Source organism: Salvelinus namaycush, chromosome 18 (genome assembly GCF_016432855.1).
Source record: "Salvelinus namaycush isolate Seneca chromosome 18, SaNama_1.0, whole genome shotgun sequence".
NCBI classification, from domain to species: domain Eukaryota; kingdom Metazoa; phylum Chordata; class Actinopteri; order Salmoniformes; family Salmonidae; genus Salvelinus; species Salvelinus namaycush.
Genome location: NC_052324.1, coordinates 966,019 through 985,099, shown reverse-complemented (window position 1 = coordinate 985,099; position 19,081 = coordinate 966,019). Strand labels below are relative to the sequence as shown.

At 41.3% G+C, this 19,081-nt stretch overlaps 1 protein-coding gene across 1 annotated transcript; it reads right to left on the bottom strand.

Annotated features, from left to right (window-relative positions):
• Positions 1-1,715: 1,715 nt before the first annotated feature.
• Positions 1,716-18,809, bottom strand: LOC120062979 (vacuolar protein sorting-associated protein 33A). Its single transcript, XM_039013030.1, has 13 exons — positions 18,673-18,809; positions 18,367-18,432; positions 18,078-18,205; positions 9,556-9,742; positions 9,307-9,423; positions 6,208-6,382; positions 5,836-6,032; positions 4,870-4,996; positions 4,548-4,615; positions 4,239-4,376; positions 3,984-4,121; positions 3,506-3,674; positions 1,716-2,656 (listed from the first exon to the last, which is right to left on the bottom strand). The coding sequence occupies exons 1-13, from the start codon at positions 18,772-18,774 to the stop codon at positions 2,469-2,471; spliced, it is 1,800 nt and encodes a 599-aa protein (XP_038868958.1). The 5' UTR covers positions 18,775-18,809; the 3' UTR covers positions 1,716-2,468.
• Positions 18,810-19,081: the final 272 nt, after the last annotated feature.

Genomic DNA, 19,081 nt, shown 5'->3' with positions numbered 1-19,081 from the left:
TGTGGAAAAAAGTCAAGGGGTCTGAATACCTCCCGAATGCACTGTATATCAGCAACATATATTTACAGCTGAAGAGTGCATTAGTAAAGGCATTGCGACCTATAATTGTAGTTTATGAATAATTCATTTGTCAATTGCTCCAAATGCTTTTGGCATTGATCTCGCGCTTAGCAAATGGTCAAACATTTACTTCTGACACAGTTACAAGCATAGCTAGGCTAGTCTGTAAATCGTATTTGGTAATTAAACTATTGAAATATACCTATTGATATTTGAAGACATAAGAATGAGAAATGTCTAAAATAGCTGTTACTTTCGTATCAAAAGCCCTAATAATTATTTGTAGAGATAAGAAATATTTTTATATTTAGCTTCAACATCCGAACCAATAACAAGATTAGGAAGAAGCTGTTGTTTGTAAACATTGAAGTGCTGGTCCACACGCTCAGACAGGTAAGCAACTTTATCGACAGAAATTATGTTAAAATGTATTTATTTTAAAGTATATAAAGGAACTAAATTCCATTACATATATCTATCGTATACATGTGGACATGTACCTAGTGCACCTTCAAGCTAAATAATGTAATAGCCTATAACAAAATAGTAGCAATAAAATATATTTCTCCAGACGAAATATTTCACATTAGTTGCACAAAAACAGCCATGCCCCACTTTCGCAACTCAAAATATATCTTTCACTTTGATAACCTGCAGTAGGACTGCAGTAAAAATTATTAAATTGTTTAACTATAACCTACTGTTACTGTTGATGTTATATGATTTCATGCTATTTTTCTAGTATCTGAAAGCTCTTAAAATGTAAGCGCATGGTGGATACATAACCTACTCACTGGGCATAGGGCCTATAACGTTACAACGTTTCAATATTTATAAACTGCTTAAATTGGTTACTTACCTTGTCGGTTTATATGAAGGATTTTCAACCTCTTTTAAAATTATTATGTTTAATATACTCTCTGTACACGGGTTTCAATGTGCTGCCAGGAATACAAGGTGATGTCCGTTGCCACAAGTCCTAATGGCAAAGGAGGGGCCAACAACAATTACATTGATTACAAGAGTCCTGAGACCCATGGGGTTTTCCTAATGGAAAATTAAGCCACGTCCTACACCCGCTTCTCTGAGGCGAGACCTTGCCAAATACACAATAGGCTATGCATTTTCTATTGTTTTAGCTCTGAAAATCCTCTGGTGCATGCAAGAACCGCTCATTTCATTTTCCACTCTTTATAAAAATGGTCTTATTATATGTGTAATTGTTAGCATTTAACATACCAAAAGGAATGCAATGTCACATTAATATATCTTCATGAGATGTGATATAGTGAGTTCCTCGCTGTTGGTTCACTAAAATCTCCGACTGCTGTCAATACCCGTCCCCCACTGAGTACAAGACCCAGCTGTCCACAGCGCAGGGCACGGACAAGCCATCGATCAAACCGGAGATCAAACCAAACTCCAACGCACGTATCCTCTACCGGAACATGGAGCAAATAGCCTCCTAATTCAATCAGCGTCCAGCGCTGTCAAATCAGGGGCCCTTATGGGGTAAGATCTCCAGACAGCAGAGGGCCATTATCGGCTGATAGGTAGGCCTGTTATTGGGCTAATTGCTCCTCGAGAGAGCAGGACTGCTGACGGCTGACTGGGCTCTCAACCTTTCCTCTCCACGCCACTCCTCCCTGCCTGCATCCTTTGGTACCATCTTTATTTTCTTCTACAGGATAAACAACTCATTAAGTAACAATACATGTGGCCTAATTCACTGTTATCAAGGCTTTTAGATCCTATATGTTGAAGGTGGAAGAAGGGGGAAAAGGGATAGTGTAATGGAGGTACAGTACAACTTTACATCAGACTTTTTAGTTTCGTTTTCTAAACCAGAAAAACATTTAGCCATATTGTAGAGTGTAAGGATTTTTTTTTTTAAATGGCCAGTTTTTTAGAGACCTGACATTGACTCTGGTTATAAAAGCAGTCAATTACACATTTTATTTACAGGACTACTTTTCCCACAAATAAAGGCAAGCAGAGAAAAACCCTATACTGTATAACACAAAATATAGGTTGAAATCACAAAAATAATAATACAAGCATCTACCTTTCAGCCTTTGTGTTAATACAGTATATATATATTTTTTACAATGATCTTAAAACCTTCCGTCATGCCACAAGTAAGATGATATCTTCTCAGCTCCATACAATGACCAAAGCAGGTGGCAATGGAGATGTGCATTTAGCAAGCTGTTAGAGTTGCAGGCAAAGGACAGGGAGAATCGAGGAGCTGACTCCTGGTCACCTCACACTGACAGTTGCTGAGATCAATCAGACACACCTGCAGGGCGCTGGAATATGGACATTAAAAAGAAGCGGCAAGGTCTTTTGTTCTGACTGTTTGATGTGTCTAGCTGTGCATCTGTTCCCCGAGGGGGCGGGCAGCAGGCTCAGGGGGCCTCCGGGCGGTCCATCAGAGACTTGATCCAGCTGGTACCATTGATGAGCTTGGTAGTGGCAATGATGTACTCTGTGCCACCATCCTCCATCTGAGACAGGAAGCGCAGGGCAGCAATTTCCGCATAAGTCACCCCTCCCAGAAAGAACACCAGGGTGGTCCTGTTCTCCCCCTGCTGGCCTGTGGGACAGAGTGGGGAGAGAAAACAGTCAAACAGGGTGAAGTTCACAGGGTGCACCACTCTCCAAGGGTGACTCAAGGGGAGTTGGGATATGCAATTTGTTATTTATTTATTTCACACACAAATATAAGCACCCACCAAATTATTAATATTATTACTTAGCAGATTGTTTGTTTTGAAGTGAGGTTACTTTAACCTCAAAAACTGATATTAAACATGTAAACACACAAAGAAAGTAAGAGACAGCGCCTCGAGTCAACCCCCATCTACCCATGTCCCCACCCACACACTATTCTCTCAAACAAACTCCGCCCTCTTCCTGCTACAACAGGCTCGTCTATTGTCAGTCTTCCATTATCACCTTTCTACAACAAAGATATGGCAGACATGTAAAAACAAGTCAACTGTCTAATACCCAAACTCACAGTTGTAATTAACACATTGCATGGTGTAAATAAAATCTCATCAAATTAATTATCCTCTTGTCAATGAGATGTCCAAACTGACCCTGGAGTCAGCAACGCATAGTTATAACGCTTAAGATGAGGATATTCAACTCCCTGGTCTCTGAAAGGTCAACGGTGCCTTTGCCTCTCCTCTTTCATACACAAATACATGTACACAAACAATCACCCAAACAGACCCACACTTAACGGTAATGTACAGTTTTGTTCACTGTGTACAATAAATCAACTGCTGCTCGAAGACATTTGGCACGGCAGGGACAAAGCCAGCTCTTATCTACAGCCAGCAGATTACCACACAGGTCATCATTCACCCAGCCTTTCAATAGCTCAGCTTGTTGTGCAAGAGAGCAACCTGCTGCCTTGGTCTCCTGCTGTCCTTACGTTTCTTATGGAGACCAGCAGGCAGCTGTTGTCTCTCCTCAAAGTGTGGACCAGGGAGCATCTTCAGAACTTCCTCGATGCTGCGCCAGCCGGGCCTGGCCAACACCTGGGTCAGACGGATGCTGAGAGGAGCATAACCACTGTACACATAGGAGATGTCATTGGGGTTCTGGAGGAAGATGACACATACACAAGTTGGGTATCAGTACAGACAATACTACATACAAATCCAACTCTCACAGTTGGAGAAAAAAAGTATGTACGTGAGTTTTGGTAAGGTTGTTGTTACATTTGGTTAATGCTTTGAGCTTTTTTTCTCAACTTGCTTAATAAACAAAAACAACCCAACTCCATTATTGTGCAAATACAAAGCAATGACCAAATTGTCACTACAATACTAACAGTATTATTACACAGGTGTAAGTGTTACCCTCCCCCTCCCAGACCACATTATGTCTCCCTCATGGGATTCATTCACCTGTTCGTTGGCATCCTCCATCCAAAGTTTGAGTGTCTTCCTGATGGTGGGGTAGTTATTCCTGGTGCTTGTCTGGGGCTTCAGAAGACCTGTCTTCTCCAGGTTGTTGAGGGTAAGCATGTGTTCGTATCCATAGGTCTAGAGAAAACAGCACAGGTCAATCATGTTGCCACAGTAGCTTTCATCACATCTTCAAATGACCATCACTAGTATTAAAACACTGACTTATTGTAATGTAATCAGAAAAAAATGCACCTGCAGGATCTCTCTCTTGTAGTAGTCCAATATCTTCTGCTTGAGGCCATTGTTGCAGACTGACTGCATACAGACCAGCCGCAAGATTTTGATCAGAGGATCCTTCTGGGCAATACAGTCCTCAATATATGTGTTAACCTGGACAATAGGAACAAGGGGCCTTTGGTCAGCAAGCCATGAAACATGAGCACACACATACACACAGGGACTAAGCAAAACATTCTGTTAATAGTTTTAAGCTTCTTCAAATATTATCAGAGCCAACCTCATCCACACTACAATCTACAAAGCATTGAAAACCTTGTGTACCTTGTCTGTGTCAACTCCAGTCATAAACTCCTGCTCCACTGTCAGGTTATCAAAGAAGGCCTCTGAGGCTGAATTAGAGCGAGAGAGAAAGAGAGAATATCCATTTACCTCTGTCAAAGAGTATCAACAGTAGTCTTTCTCTAAACGATATGCCACACATTTGACAAAGTCAACTACATTAAATGTCACCAAGATCAGATTGTATCAGTTTTTTAGGGTGGAGGGCATGAAGAAAGACAGATTAAGACAGAAGGAAGGGATGATGAATGGAGAGTTGTTAGTTGGACATGAAAGGAGAAGGAGTAAAGGCTGTTCTTCTCACTGGTGATGTCCTTGATGAGTTCAGCTATGGAGGTGTGATTGGCCAGCGAGCTCCGTGCTGCCTGCATGTGGGGCAGCTGGGACACAAACTGCTTTATCTCGCCAACTGTTTTGGCATTATGTCGCTCCTGCAAGACAAAAATCAACAAACTAACATTAACACTGGAAAAAAGAGACTGTGTAGTGTTACGTACAGATGTGAAATGTGAGAGCCGGTTGAGGGATTACTAAAAATCTCCTAGGAAATTACAAAAAAAATCTACTTCTCAATTACACATTAAACAGACACTAAACTCAACGTAAATATGTGGAAATTATTTCAGATTAAACATACAGTATGGAATGCTGTCATGTAGGCATAACAGTAGTAAGAAATTGTTTGATGCCTAGAGAACAGCTGATGCTCTCACTGATATGGTCATCCATCAAACTAGAGAAAATGAACTTTGATTGGGAACAGGTCTGGGCAATACAGAAATGTAAAAATACATAAACTGAAACACCCACAGGTGTGGGACTTTAGTCTAATTATCACATGCAAAGCATCCAGTGACAGTTATGATGCCAAAAGTGTAGGCCTGTAGGGGATGCATAACAAATCATCAGTGGGAGATTACGCATGAACTAAAAACAGTTGCTTTTATCTGCCACTCCTTTATCGTAAAAAGTGTGTTTACTGTCTTGATCGATAATACTAATTGTCAGTTGGCTTTACTTTTTGCCATTGGAAAACCACCTCCTGAAAAGTCTCCCTGGCACATAGAAGGTAATCAATAAGAACACCAATTGATATGATTAGAGAAAGCGGTAGCTAATGTAATTGAGCGGTCTGACATTCGGATTTATCTGAGATTGTAATCCCCAGTTTGTGAAGTGACATTTATAACACATTAACAAAGTGATTTGGATCAAATTAGACAGGAGTGGTTACAAGGAGTGTCTGTCTGTCTGCTTGGATGAAGCCAACCTCAAAGGCAGCAGAGATGATCTTGGCCTTCTTGCTCAGTGCAGCCCCTATGGCGTTGAAGTTTTTGTCCCGTATCTCAGCATACAGCTCCTCCGCTGAGTTGAGCTGCATCTTCTTGGGCTCCGTGGGCAGGTCTTTACCCACCTCACCCTGCTTCTTTTGGGCAGCAAACTTCTCCGGAGGCAACTTCACATAACCTGTTTGCAGACACATGCGCACAGAATAGATAAACAAGCACACAAAGGTCCAAAACCCCATACACAAATCAACAGAGATCCCTCAAGATGTCTTTACGTCAATCAATATGTGATTAAATATGTCTGTATTTAGCTTGCATTGTGTTTTCATGCATTAACAGAGGCCCATCCTCACCGTTGGTGATTCCATAAACTTCGTCAATGAGGCCCTCATAGGTGAGCTGTGTGGCCAGAGGAGTAAGCAGGTCTATGTTGCGGTCCAGCAGCAGCAGTGAGTCGAACACAGGCAGGATCTGAGTCTGACTGCCAGCAAACTCCCTCTTCATCCTAAGCATCATATTAGCTACATGCTGGCCATTGAGAAGAAATCAGGATTTTATTTCTAACACAATTAAAGCATAAATTTACACTCCACATTACTCCGTTACTCATAAAAGTAATCTGATTTAAGTAGCATGTTACTTTTTCAAATTGGGTAATATTATTAGTTACGTTGTCAAACAACACGTGCGCTACTTTCAGAATCATATCTCTACCGGGCACGTGCTTTCATGATCCGATCTCGACTTGTTTCCTCATTTAGTTCTCGAGCGAGTGGAGAAAGGCTGCTTGGAGAAATGTCATCACAGCTGCTGGCCATAGAAACATATAGAGGGCACATCTCTGATATTTGCCATCAATTGCTTCTGTGATAGCAAAGCCCATAGTGGGCTTTCCCATCTAGTGACAAGTGTATACCCTCTATACATCTCTATGGGTCCGTGTACGTGCGGTCTACAACTAGAACCTGTGGCTCAAGAGAAATATTTTGAATGAAAAGATAGGAAATCTGTACAGATTTGCGAAAAGTGCAAATCAATCCCAGAACAACAGCAAAGGACCTTGTGAAGATGCTGGAGGAAACAGGTACAAAAGTATCTATATCCACAGTAAAAACAAGTCCTATAACGACATACCCTAAAAGGCCGCTCAGCAAGGAAGAAGCCACTCCTCCAAAACCGCCATAAAAAAGCCAGACTATGGTTTGCAACTGCACATGGGGACAAAGAATGTAATTTTTGGAGAAATGTCATCTGGTCTGATGAAACAAAAATAGAACTGTTTGGCCATAATGACCATCCTTATGTTTGGAGGGAAAAGGGGGAGGTTTGCAAGCCTAAGAACACCATCCCAACCGTGAAGCACGGGGGTGGCAGCATTATGTTGTGGGGGTGCTTTGCTGCAGGAGGGACTGGTGCACGTCACAAAATAGATGGCATCATGAGGGACGAAAATGATGTGGATATATTGAAGCAACATCTCAAGACATCAGTCGGGAAGTTAAAGCTTGGTCGCAAATGGGTCTTCCAAATGGACAAGGACCCCAAGCATACTTCCAAAGTTGTGGCAAAATGGCTTAAGTACAACAAAGTCAAGGTATTGGAGTGGCCATCACAAAGCCCTGACCTCAATCCTATAGAAAATTTGTGGACAGAACTGAAAAAGCGTGTGCAAGCAAGGAGGCCTACAAACCTGACTCAGTTACACCAGCTCTGTCAGGAGGAATGGGCCAAAATTCACCCAACTTATTGTGGAAAGCTTGTGGAAGGCTACCCGAAACGTTTGACCCAAGTTTAACAATTTAAAGGCAATGCTACCAAATACTAATTTAGTGTATGTAAACTTCTGACCCACTGGGAATGTGATGAAAGAAATAAAAGCTGAAATAAATCATTCTCTCTACTATTATTCTGACATTTCACATTCTTAAAATAAAGTGGTGATCCTAACTGACTTAAGACAGGGAACTTTTACTAGGATTAAATGTCAGGAATTGTGAAAAACTGAGTTTAAATGTATTTGGCTGAGGTGTATATAAACTTCCAACTGTACATTCAAGCAGCTTATTAAACCGGGATAACATTTTAGGTTACATCGGCTAGAACACAAACATTTGCCAGTGCATATTATTTATTTATAAATCTGATTAGCTTCCCACATCGCCATGTGAAATAATCGACTTGAAAATCACTTTACTATCTTGGTTTAGCTTGGCATTAAATAAGCAGCCTACTTTGCATTGAAAACCAAATATCAGTGACTGTTCAAACAGTAAACCAACAATATTGTAGCCTTATTAGAATCCCTCAAAAATGGTTTTTGTTTAGAAGTGATAATGTTATTCTAGGCTATTTTGAAACGCAAAAACAGATAGCCATGTGCTTGTTTTTCTCCATGACTAAAAATCATGACATTCTATTTTAGTTGATATGAGAGTGAATACATTGACGCAGCATATCAAATTAGGATAATGTTGTAGGTACCGACAAGTATAAAAATATTTGCCAGAGTATATTTAATTATACATCTGATTATTTCACATGGCGATGTGAGAAGCTAATCAACTTCAAAATCCCTTCAACTTCAAGATTGCTGTCTTAGTTTAGCTTGGCATTAAATAAGTGGTCTATTTTGCATTAATAACCAAATATAATCCCAGTGACTTTTCAAACAATAAACCAATCAACATTCTAGCCTTATTAGAATCCCCCACAAATGTATTTTGTTAAGAAGTAATAACTACCTGATTGACTACCTAAAAACAGCCCCAAGCCCTGTGCTTTATTTTTCTCCATAAGCAAAAATGATGGCATTCTATTTTTAGCTGATATGGGAAGTAATATATCCAAGCAGCATATTCAACTGGGATAATGTAGGTTACACTAGCAGGTATAAGAATACTTGCCAGGGCATATTATTTCATTATAAATCTGATTATTTCACATGGTGGAGATGTCGGAAGCTAAAAGGCTAGCTTGCTGTCTTTTTAGCTAGCTAGCAACCTGCTAGCGGAGTAGCCTATAGCCAACTGGTAGTCACAAAATTAGGTAATTTATAACAAACCTAAACTTTCATTACAAGTAGCTATCAAATACGCAGTTGGTTTTCATTGAAATTAGTTAACAGTGGTGATGAAGTTTCACACGTGAATCTTCTTTGATTTTATGACAAATGGAAGATAACAAGAAAATCTATGCTATCACACCCTTGTGTATGTTACTATTAGGGAGTCTAAAAACACATGGACCAGCGAGGGTATATTTTTCATGAAAGTAATGCCAAGTAATATATCACGTTACTTTCCACACAAATTAATATTGTAGAGTAACACTTTACTTTGTTAAATGTAACGAGTAAAATGTACTATATTACTTTCCCAAATAACTAATACCAACACTGGCGCCAATATGGAATTCTAAACCTAATGAAGTCCCAAGTGGTTCCCAATACTCACCCGTGCACACTCCCCTTTCCCAAATATCTGGGGGATGGTCCCATACAGAGCCTGAAGAGTCATAAGGCCCTTGGCGGTGTGGTACAGACTTGTCTGGTCACTTTCTAGATAGCATTCCTAAAAGAGCCAGGGCACACGGGTTATTACCCCATATAATACAAATCATAGCTTTGTACCTGAGCCTTACTGGGCCTATACATACACTGGGACATGTGTAGTGTCTTTGTGCATGTCCCTGTCCTAACCTACCCTGAAGGCCCCCTCAGACTCCATGGAGAGCAAGTCTCCATCATAAGGGATGAGGTCTAGGATGTACTCGTCTATGTTGATGAACGAGCCCAAGACCCCCTGCTCCTTCAGCCGCTGCTCACAGAGCATGCTCCGCCGGGGCACAAACAGGATGTGGAAGTCACGTGGGGAATGCATCTTATCCTCACTGCAAGAACACACATTGAACACAAGAGATGCACTATAAGGGGGAAAGCAAAACCCATCCACACCCACATGCAATACTGGCTGCAGCATTACTCCAAAAACAAGGACAGTGTTTAACATAGGGATGTGACAAATATAAAAATGTTCTTATGGTTTATTTTTTTTTTTTTTTTTTACATCAGAAAATGACCAGTTAAATGTACTACAGTCCTGGCTACCTACCAGCTAGACCGCATTCACCTTATCGCTATCCCCCACCTACTCAAATCAAAGATGGTATTAAATGATGATTTATTTTTTTACAACCAAATCTCTATTTTTTACATAAATGGCATGTTATAGAAGGGTCCAGGTATGTTTTTGTGAAACTTAGCCCAAACAGAAAATCACTTCCTCATCCTCGTTGTGTAGTATGGGGGCCCGAAAAAACATGAACAAAGGCTTAAAAAACACCCAAATACGTCTATTAGAAACAGCAAAGCTCTCAGTATAGTGATGAAGGAATATAACATTGCGGATAAAGTTCGGAATGACAACTTCATGTGTACAACATCTAAAGACCTGCATCACTATAGGGAGAGCTTTCCTGTTTCTAAAAGGATGTATTTGGGTGTTTTTGTAGCCTTTTTTCATTTTTTTAGGGGCCCACATACAACACAGGGATGAGGAAGTGATTTGCTGTTTGGGTCAAGTTTCTCAAAAACGTGAAATCACAAAAAAGGTGTCTGGACCCTTCTATAAGATGCAATTTAGATCAAAAGTTGAAATTTGGTTGTAAATAAGTATCCTTTAATGCTGTTTTAGGTTCTCTTTTGTGTGCCTCTCCTCCATGTTCTCAGTTGTCAGTACATGGGACCTTCATGTCACACTTTTCACATCAATGTGATGGCTCGTTGCAGTGATGTATGACAGTGTGTTCATTTCTGTAAAAATGGGTTGGGTCTCACGGTGCCTCCCTTTCAGCATTGCACCTGTACTGCAAATGTAGCTCAATTCCACCTCGCAAAGTTTACATTTCATCATCTTCTCATTTAACTTCTCAAAGTATTGCCCTAGAGGACTTCACTGCTGTCACTTCCCTGACTCACTTTGCCATTTTTCCAACTGTGAGCGATGATGACGTGCGTAGCGCTTTTTATCAGTGGCAAATCATTTGAAAGATGCATATCTCCTACTTACAGCATTGTTGCATTAGGCATTTGTTGAATTTGTATTTTTGCCTTTATGATGATGGGGACCTGTTAGTGGTAGTTTGGTGATAACTGCACTGTGACTTTAATTTGGTTAAAAAAAACATTAACGAGACCACATTCGTTTAAACATTACACCCCTAATGCCAGTGAGATAATGTGATGTTGACCTTTTTCTTCTTGTCCTTCTTTGGGATTGGGTTGGCGGATCGCATCCAACACCGCCACCTACTGTACTGGAGTGTGAGGCCAGCTACGGCCTACCTACATTAAATCCTCTTCATTAGTCCTGTTCCTTCAAGAAAGTGAAATAGCACCCTAGATACACCACTTCCCTCCCCCCACTACACCACCCATACCCCAACCCGGTCTAGCCTCCCTAACCCTTTCACACAATCTCTCCCTATCTACAGTACCAGTCAAAGGTTTGGACACACCTACTCATTCCAGGGTTTTTCTTTATTTGAAATAACACATATGGAATCATGTACTAACCAAAAAAGTGTTAAACAAATCAAAATATATTTAATATTCTTCAAAGTAACCACCCTTTGCCTTGATGACAGCTTTGCATACTCTTGGCATTCTCTCAACCAGCTTCATGAGGTAGTCACCTGGAATGCCTTTCAATTATCAAGTGTACCTTGTTAAAAGTGCCTTGTTAAAAGTTAATTTGTGGAATTTCTTTCCTTCTTAATGCGTTTGAGCTAATCAGTTGTGTTGTGACAAGGTAGGAGTGGTATACAGAAGATAGCCCTATTTGGTAAAAGACCAAGTCCATATTATAGCAAGAACAGCTCAAGTAAGCAAAGAGAAACAACAGTCCATCATTACTTTTTCAGTCAATGCAGAAAATTTCAAGAACTTTGAACGTTTCTTCAAGTGCAGTCGCAAAAACCATCAAGAGCTATGATGAAACTGGCTCTCATGAGGACTACCACAGGAAAGGAAGACCCAGTTACCTCTGCTGCAGAGGATAAGTTCATTAGAGTTACCAGCCTCAGAAATTGCAGCCCAAATAAATGCTTCATAGAGTTCAAGTAACAGACACATCTCAACTGTTCAGAGGAGACTGCGTGAATCAGGCCTTCATGGTCAAATTGCTGCAAATAAACCACTACTAAAGGACACCAATAATAAGAGATTTGCTTGGGCCAAGGAACACGAGCAATGGTCATTAGACCGGTGGAAATCTGACCTTTGGTCTGATGAGTCCAAATGTGAGATTTTTGGTTCCAACCGCCGTGTCTTTGTGAGATGCAGAGTAGGTGAACGGATTATCTCTGCATGTGTGGTTACCATCGTGAAGCATGGAGGAGGTGTGATGTGTGGGAGTGCTTTGCTGGTGACACTGTCTGTGATTTATTTAGAATTCAAGGCGCACTTAACCAGCATGGCTACCACAGCATTCTGCAGCGATATACCATCCCATCTGGTTTGTGCTTAGTGGGACTATCATTTGTTTTTCAACAGGACAATGACCTAACACACCTCCAGGCTGTGTAAGGGCTATTTGACCAAGAAGGAGAGTGATGGAGTGCTGCATCAGATGACCTGGCTTCCACAATCACCCACACTCAACCCAATTGAGATGGTTTGGGATGAGTTGGACCACAGAGTGAAGGAAAAGCAGCCAACAAGTGCTCAGCACATGTGGGAACTCATTCAAGACTGTTGGAAAATTATTTCAGGTGAAGTTGGTTGAGAGAATGCCAAGAGTGTGCAAAGCTGTCATCAAGGCAAATGGTGGCTACTTTGAAGAATCTAAAATCTGAAATATATTTTTATTTGTTTAACACTTTTTTGGTTGCTACATGATTCCATATGTGTTATTTCATAGTTTTGATGTCTTCACTAGTATTCTACAATGTAGAGATTAGTAAAAATAAAAATAAAACATTGAATGAGTAGGTGTGTCCAACTTTGACTGGTACTGTATACAACAGTGTTTGTCTATCCGACCCCCAATCACATCCTGCCACTGCCCTCATGAGGTTCAGCACCTTCCTACACTTAATTTCAATATGCTCAACATGTCTCTTCCACGTAAGCCTCTCACTAAACCACATAACTAAATAATTAAAAACTCTGACACCCTACTTATATCTGTATATTTGCAGCCTAACATCTTTAACCTTCTTCCTAGAAAACACCATAAAGCAGGACTTGGTCACAAACATCCTAAACCCCCATGTTAAGAGACCAATCTTCCACACCTTCTTGCATCTTCCACATCACAAATGTTACATTCCCACCTCTGTTCCCCCATCATCAGCATACCAGGCCATACACTCACTCCCTGTCCCACATCTAAATGCATGCTCTTCAACCGATCACTGCCGCACCTGCCCGCCCGTCCAGCATCACTACTCTGGACGGCTCCGACTTATATGTGGATAACTACAAATACGTAGGTGTCTGGTTAGACTGTAAACTCTCCTTCCAGACTCACATTAAGCATCTCCAATCCAAAATTAAATCAAAATCGTCTTCCTATTTCGCAACAAAGCATCCTTCACTCATGCTGCCAAACATACCCTCGTAAAACTGACCATCCTACCGATCCTCAACTTCGGCGATGTCATTTATAAAATAGCCTCCAACACTCTACTCAACAAATTGGATGCAGTGCCATCCGTTTTGTCACCAAAGCCCCATATACTACCCACCACTGCGACCTGTACGCCCTCGTTGGCTGGCCCTCGCTTCATACTCGTCGCCAAACCCACTGGCTCCAGGTCATCTACAAGTCTCTGCTAGGTAAAGCCCCACCTTATCTCAGCTCACTGGTCACCATAGCAGCACCCACTCGTAGCACGCGCTCCAGCAGGTATATCTCACTTGTCACCCCCAAAGCCAATTCCTCCTTTGGCCGCCTTTCATTCCAGTTCTCTGCTGCCAATGACTGGAACGAACTGCAAAAATCACTGAAGCTGGAGAGTCATATCTCCCTCACTAGCTTTAAGTACCAGCTGTCAGAGCAGCTCAGAGATCACTGCACCTGTACATAGCCCATCTGTAAACAGCCCATCCAACTACCTCATCCCCATACTGTATTTATTTATCTTGCTCCTTTGCACTCCAGTATCTCTACTTGCACATTCATCTTCTGCACATCTACCATTCCAGTGTTTAATTGCTATATTGTAATTACTTCGCCATCATGGCCTATTTATTGCCTTACCTCTCTTATCCTACATCATTTGCACTCACTGTATATAGACTTTTTTGTTTTATTTTTTCTACTGTATTATTGACTGTATGTTTTGTTTATTCCATGTGTAACTCTGTGTTGTTGTATGTGTCGAACTGCTATGCTTTATCTTGGCCAGGTCGCAGTTGCAAATGAGAACTTGTTCTCAACTAGCCTACCTGGTTAAATAAAGGTGAAATAATAATAAAAAATAAAAAAATATCCTGAAATATGTCATCTATCATCAGGGTGAACAACACCAGACTAACCACACTTCCCTGAGGAGTACCATTGTCCACTTCAAACCGCAATGACAATTCTGACCCCAACCTCACCCGTATAACTCGATCGAACAGGAAGTCCATGATCCAGTTATACAGATGTCCCCCAATGCACTCAACTTGATCAACAACCCTTCCCTCCACATGGTATCATAAGCTTTCTCAATGTCAAAATACACAACACTCATCACCTCTTTTATTGTCAGGGCCTTGGCTATCTCTGTAGTAACTGTCACCAGGGCATCAATGGCAGACCTCCCTCCTGAACCTACTCTGTGCTACACTAATCAAACCTCTAACTTCCAAGAAATACATCATCCTACTCACTATCATCTTTCCAATCAACTTACACATGTTGGATGTCAACACGATAGGCCTATAACTGCCCGCCCAAGCGGGATCTTTACATAGTTTTACGAACGGCAACACCACCGCACTGATTCCCGCAACGTCTCCACCCAGCAGGAATCACTGCAGTCCTACACATCTTATTAAACAAACCTAACACTGCTTCCAACACACTGTCCGGTGCATGCTGAAACATCACATAACACATCCTATCTTCACCAGGAGCAGTCCGCCCGCAGCCCTCCAACGCCATTGTCATCCCAAACATAGAAAACTCTGCATCCATAGCTTCTCCTGACTCGCCTTTTTTCTTTAAAACATCTCTATGCTCCTTTAGCTTCCCTCCCTCTTACTCTCATCACACAGGTGCTCACATCTATGAACCACTGCAAATTCACAACCTATGACATTTGCCTTTTCTGTACTTGACACAGCTGTGACGTTTCCTTCTACCAACACTGGAATTGCAGCATTTTTACCCTTCCCCATCATATTTTTTAAAACATTTTCCAAACTACACCAATTTTGGTCCCTCTACCAATAGTGGAGCAAAATTTCCGCCATGCCTCCCTTTTCGCTGTCTTAATCATTCTTCTGGCCGTCGCCCTCTTCCTTTGATTCTCCATGAGATTCCTTCCTGTCAATCCATTCCTTCCGTAGAGCTATATCCATTTCCTGCACCACCTTTGAGCCCTCATCTGCCCACCATGGCACCACCCTGCGTCTTCCTCCCCTGAATGGTCACATTTGCAGCTGATATAATTACAGACGTTACTGCCTCATCGCACTCATCCATCGCACTCTTCCACAGACCTCTCCAATGATAACTTTTGTCCTGCCCGCTCACACAGGTACTTGAACATCTTCCAGTTAGCTTTCTCAAAGCACCACCTCATGTTATTGCCTCTACACCCATATTGACCTTACATCGAACTGGAAAATGATCACTCACTACTGTGGTTTCTCTCATCACTTCCCATTTACACTTCCCTGCCACAGATACCAATGTTTAGTCTAAGGATGACTCTGTACCCCTCGCCACATTGATTCTCATTCCCCTCCCATCATTAACACACACTAATCATAAATTCTTCGACTATACTCCCATTGTTATCTTAATGCGTACTTCCCCAGATTTCTTTATGGGCATTAATAACACCACACCATATTACCTTCCTATCAATACACGTCCTATTAATCCCTTCTACAGTTGAAGTCGGAAGTTTACATACACCTTAGCCAAATACATTTAAACTCAGTTTTTCACAATTACTAACATTTAATTCTAGTAAAAATTCCCTGTCTTAGGTCAGTTAGGATCATCACTTTATTTTAAGAATGTGAAATGTCAGAATAATAGTAGAGAGACTGATTTATTTCAGCTTTTATTTATTTATTCACATTCCCAGTGGGTCAGAAGTTTACATACACTCAATTAGTATTTGGTAGCATTGCCTTTAACTTGTTTAACTTGGGTCAAACGTTTCGGGTAGCCTTCCACAATAAGTTGGGTGAATTTTGGCCCATTCCTCCTGACAGAGCTGGTGTAACAGTCAGGTTTGTAGGCCTCCTTGCTCACACACACTTTTTCAGTTCTGCCCACAAATGTTCTATAGGATTGAGGTCAGGGCTTTGTGATGGCCACTCCAATACTTTGTTGTACTTAAGCCATTTTGCCACAACTTTGGAAGTATGCTTGGGGTCCTTGTCCATTTTGAAGACCCATTTGCGACCAAGCTTTAACTTCCTGACTGATGTCTTGAGATGTTGCTTCAATATATCCACATCATTTTCGTCCCTCATGATGCCATCTATTTTGTGAAGTGCACCAGTCCCTCCTGCAGCAAAGCACCCCACAACATGATGCTGCCACCCCCGTGCTTCACTGTTGGGATGGTGTTCTTTGGCTTGCAAGCCTCCCCCTTTTTCCTCCAAACATAATGATGGTCATTATGGCCAAACAGTTCAATTTTTGTTTCATCAGACTACAGGACATTTCTCCAAAAAGTACGATCTTTGTCCCCATGTGCAGTTGCAAACCATAGTCTGGCTTTTTTATGGCGGTTTTGGAGAAGTGGCTTCTTTCTTGCTGAGCGGCCTTTCAGGTTATGTCGATATAGGACTCGTTTTACTGTGGATATAGATACTTTTGTACCTGTTTTCTCCAGCATCTTCACAAGGTCCTTTGCTGTTGTTTTGGGATTGATTTGCACTTTTCGCACCAAAGTACGTTCATCTCTAGGAGACAGAACGCGTCTCCTTCCTGAGCGGTATGATGGCTGCGTGGTCCCATGGTGTTTATACTTGCGTACTATTGTTTGTACAGATGAACGTGGTACCTTCAGGCGTTTGGAAATTGCTCCCAAGGATGAACCAGACTTGTGGAGGTCTACAATTTTGGCTGATTTCTTTTGATTTTCCCATGATGTCAAGCAAAGAGGCACTGAGTTTGAGGGTAGGACTTGAAATACATCCACAGGTACACCTCCAATTGACTCAAATGATGTCAATTAGCCTATGACATAATTTTCTGGAATTTTCCAAGCTGTTTAAAGGCACAGTCAACTCAGTGTATGTAAACTTCTGACCCACTGGAATTGTGATACAGTGAATTATAAGTGAAATAATCTGTCTGTAAACAATTGTTGGAAAAATTACTTGTGTCATCCACAAAGTAGATGTCTTAACCGACTTCCCAAAACTATAGTTTGTTAACAAGAAATGTGTGGAGTGGTTAAAAACTAGTTTTAATGACTTCAACCTCAGTGTATGTAAACTTCCAACTTCAACAACATAAGAGCTTTGCAGGGGTTATAGAAATGAGCTATTACAATTGTTACTTCTATCCCCACACATTCCAGTATCTCCAATACTCTGTATGTCATCCCCTCTTTAACGAACGTAGCACAACCCCGACACCTCCACTCTATCACACTGTACCAAACTGAGTCCCGGAATCACAAACTCCAGTTGAGGTTTGAGCCATGCCTCTTGTACACACACTACATCTGGTACTACCTCCATGTCATCTACACACTTTTAAAACTCCTGCCCATTAGCTATTAAGCTTCTAGCGGTAAATTGATGGATTGCAAAAACCATACTAAATAGTTTGCTTTTGTAATTCCCAGAAAATCTTTGGCTGCGCGTACCACCACATCTATGCGTGCAGACTTTTTCTTAACCTGATCACTCATATTCATCACAATACACATGAACGCCAAGAAGTCAACCCTGTTCACCACCAACGACCGCATACTGATGGACACATTCCATGGAGACCCCAGTTTGTGCTACTCCCTCACCTCCCCCTGGGATGCTGACCTGATGACATTCTCAGCTATAATATCCATCAGTTCCAGTCTGGGACGGACAAAGAAGATTATATTTTTCACGTCAGCAGCAGGAAGACGCCCCCCTTTGAGGGTGAACATCTTCTCCACCTCATGTTCCTGGAAGATATAAAGAAGACAGATCTGTCAACAACCAGCTTGACATATTGCTATTGCTGTAATGTGCGCCTTTGAAAACACAACGATTAATTGTTGCCATTCTGTCAGACTCGCTTATAAAAAAGTCTACACACCGAAGTACACATTTGAGTCAGTCTTACCTTCAGCAAGGAATATTGTGCTATCAATCCAAAGGGTCCAGTCAGGTATTCATCCCACACAATAGCCTAAGAACAGTCAACAACAATCAATTTTAGTCACATAAATACTACGAGTTCTAAAGTTGAAACTTAAATCGACTGCATCTATTTAGCTACTATGTGGATGACTATGTACCACAACAACCCAATTATTGTTTATGATAGCCTAGATAGCCTAGAATGCTAGCTAGTGTTGAACAGACATTTCGGATTAAAACAAGATAAAAGGGTTTGTAATTTTTAAACGCTTTAATCCAGGCGTTTTACCTTGCTTCCTGCACATTTGTCCAAAAACTCACGGAGTTCCTTCCGCGCTGCTTCCCTCAAAATGTTTAAATTTACTCTTCCATAGGATAAGTGCGCAGACATTTTTGCTCTGACAGTAGGGAGTATCAGGTGACTGCTAGCGGGTGTGCATCATGTGACCAAACAGCGAACTTCTTTGAGTTATAATAAATATTCTGTCCGAAAGATGGCGCTATATCTCCACAATGAACACCCCAGTTATCCCGGAACTGTGAGGTCAGATGCCGAGAAAGGCATTTAGAGATGGGCGGTCCATTTAAAATGAATAAATAAATTAAAGACAAAAAATCGAGGACAACGTGTGGCAATAGTATTAACGATATGCCTCTGGCAACACGTTTTGTAGATGACCAGGGCAAGTTTGATGAAG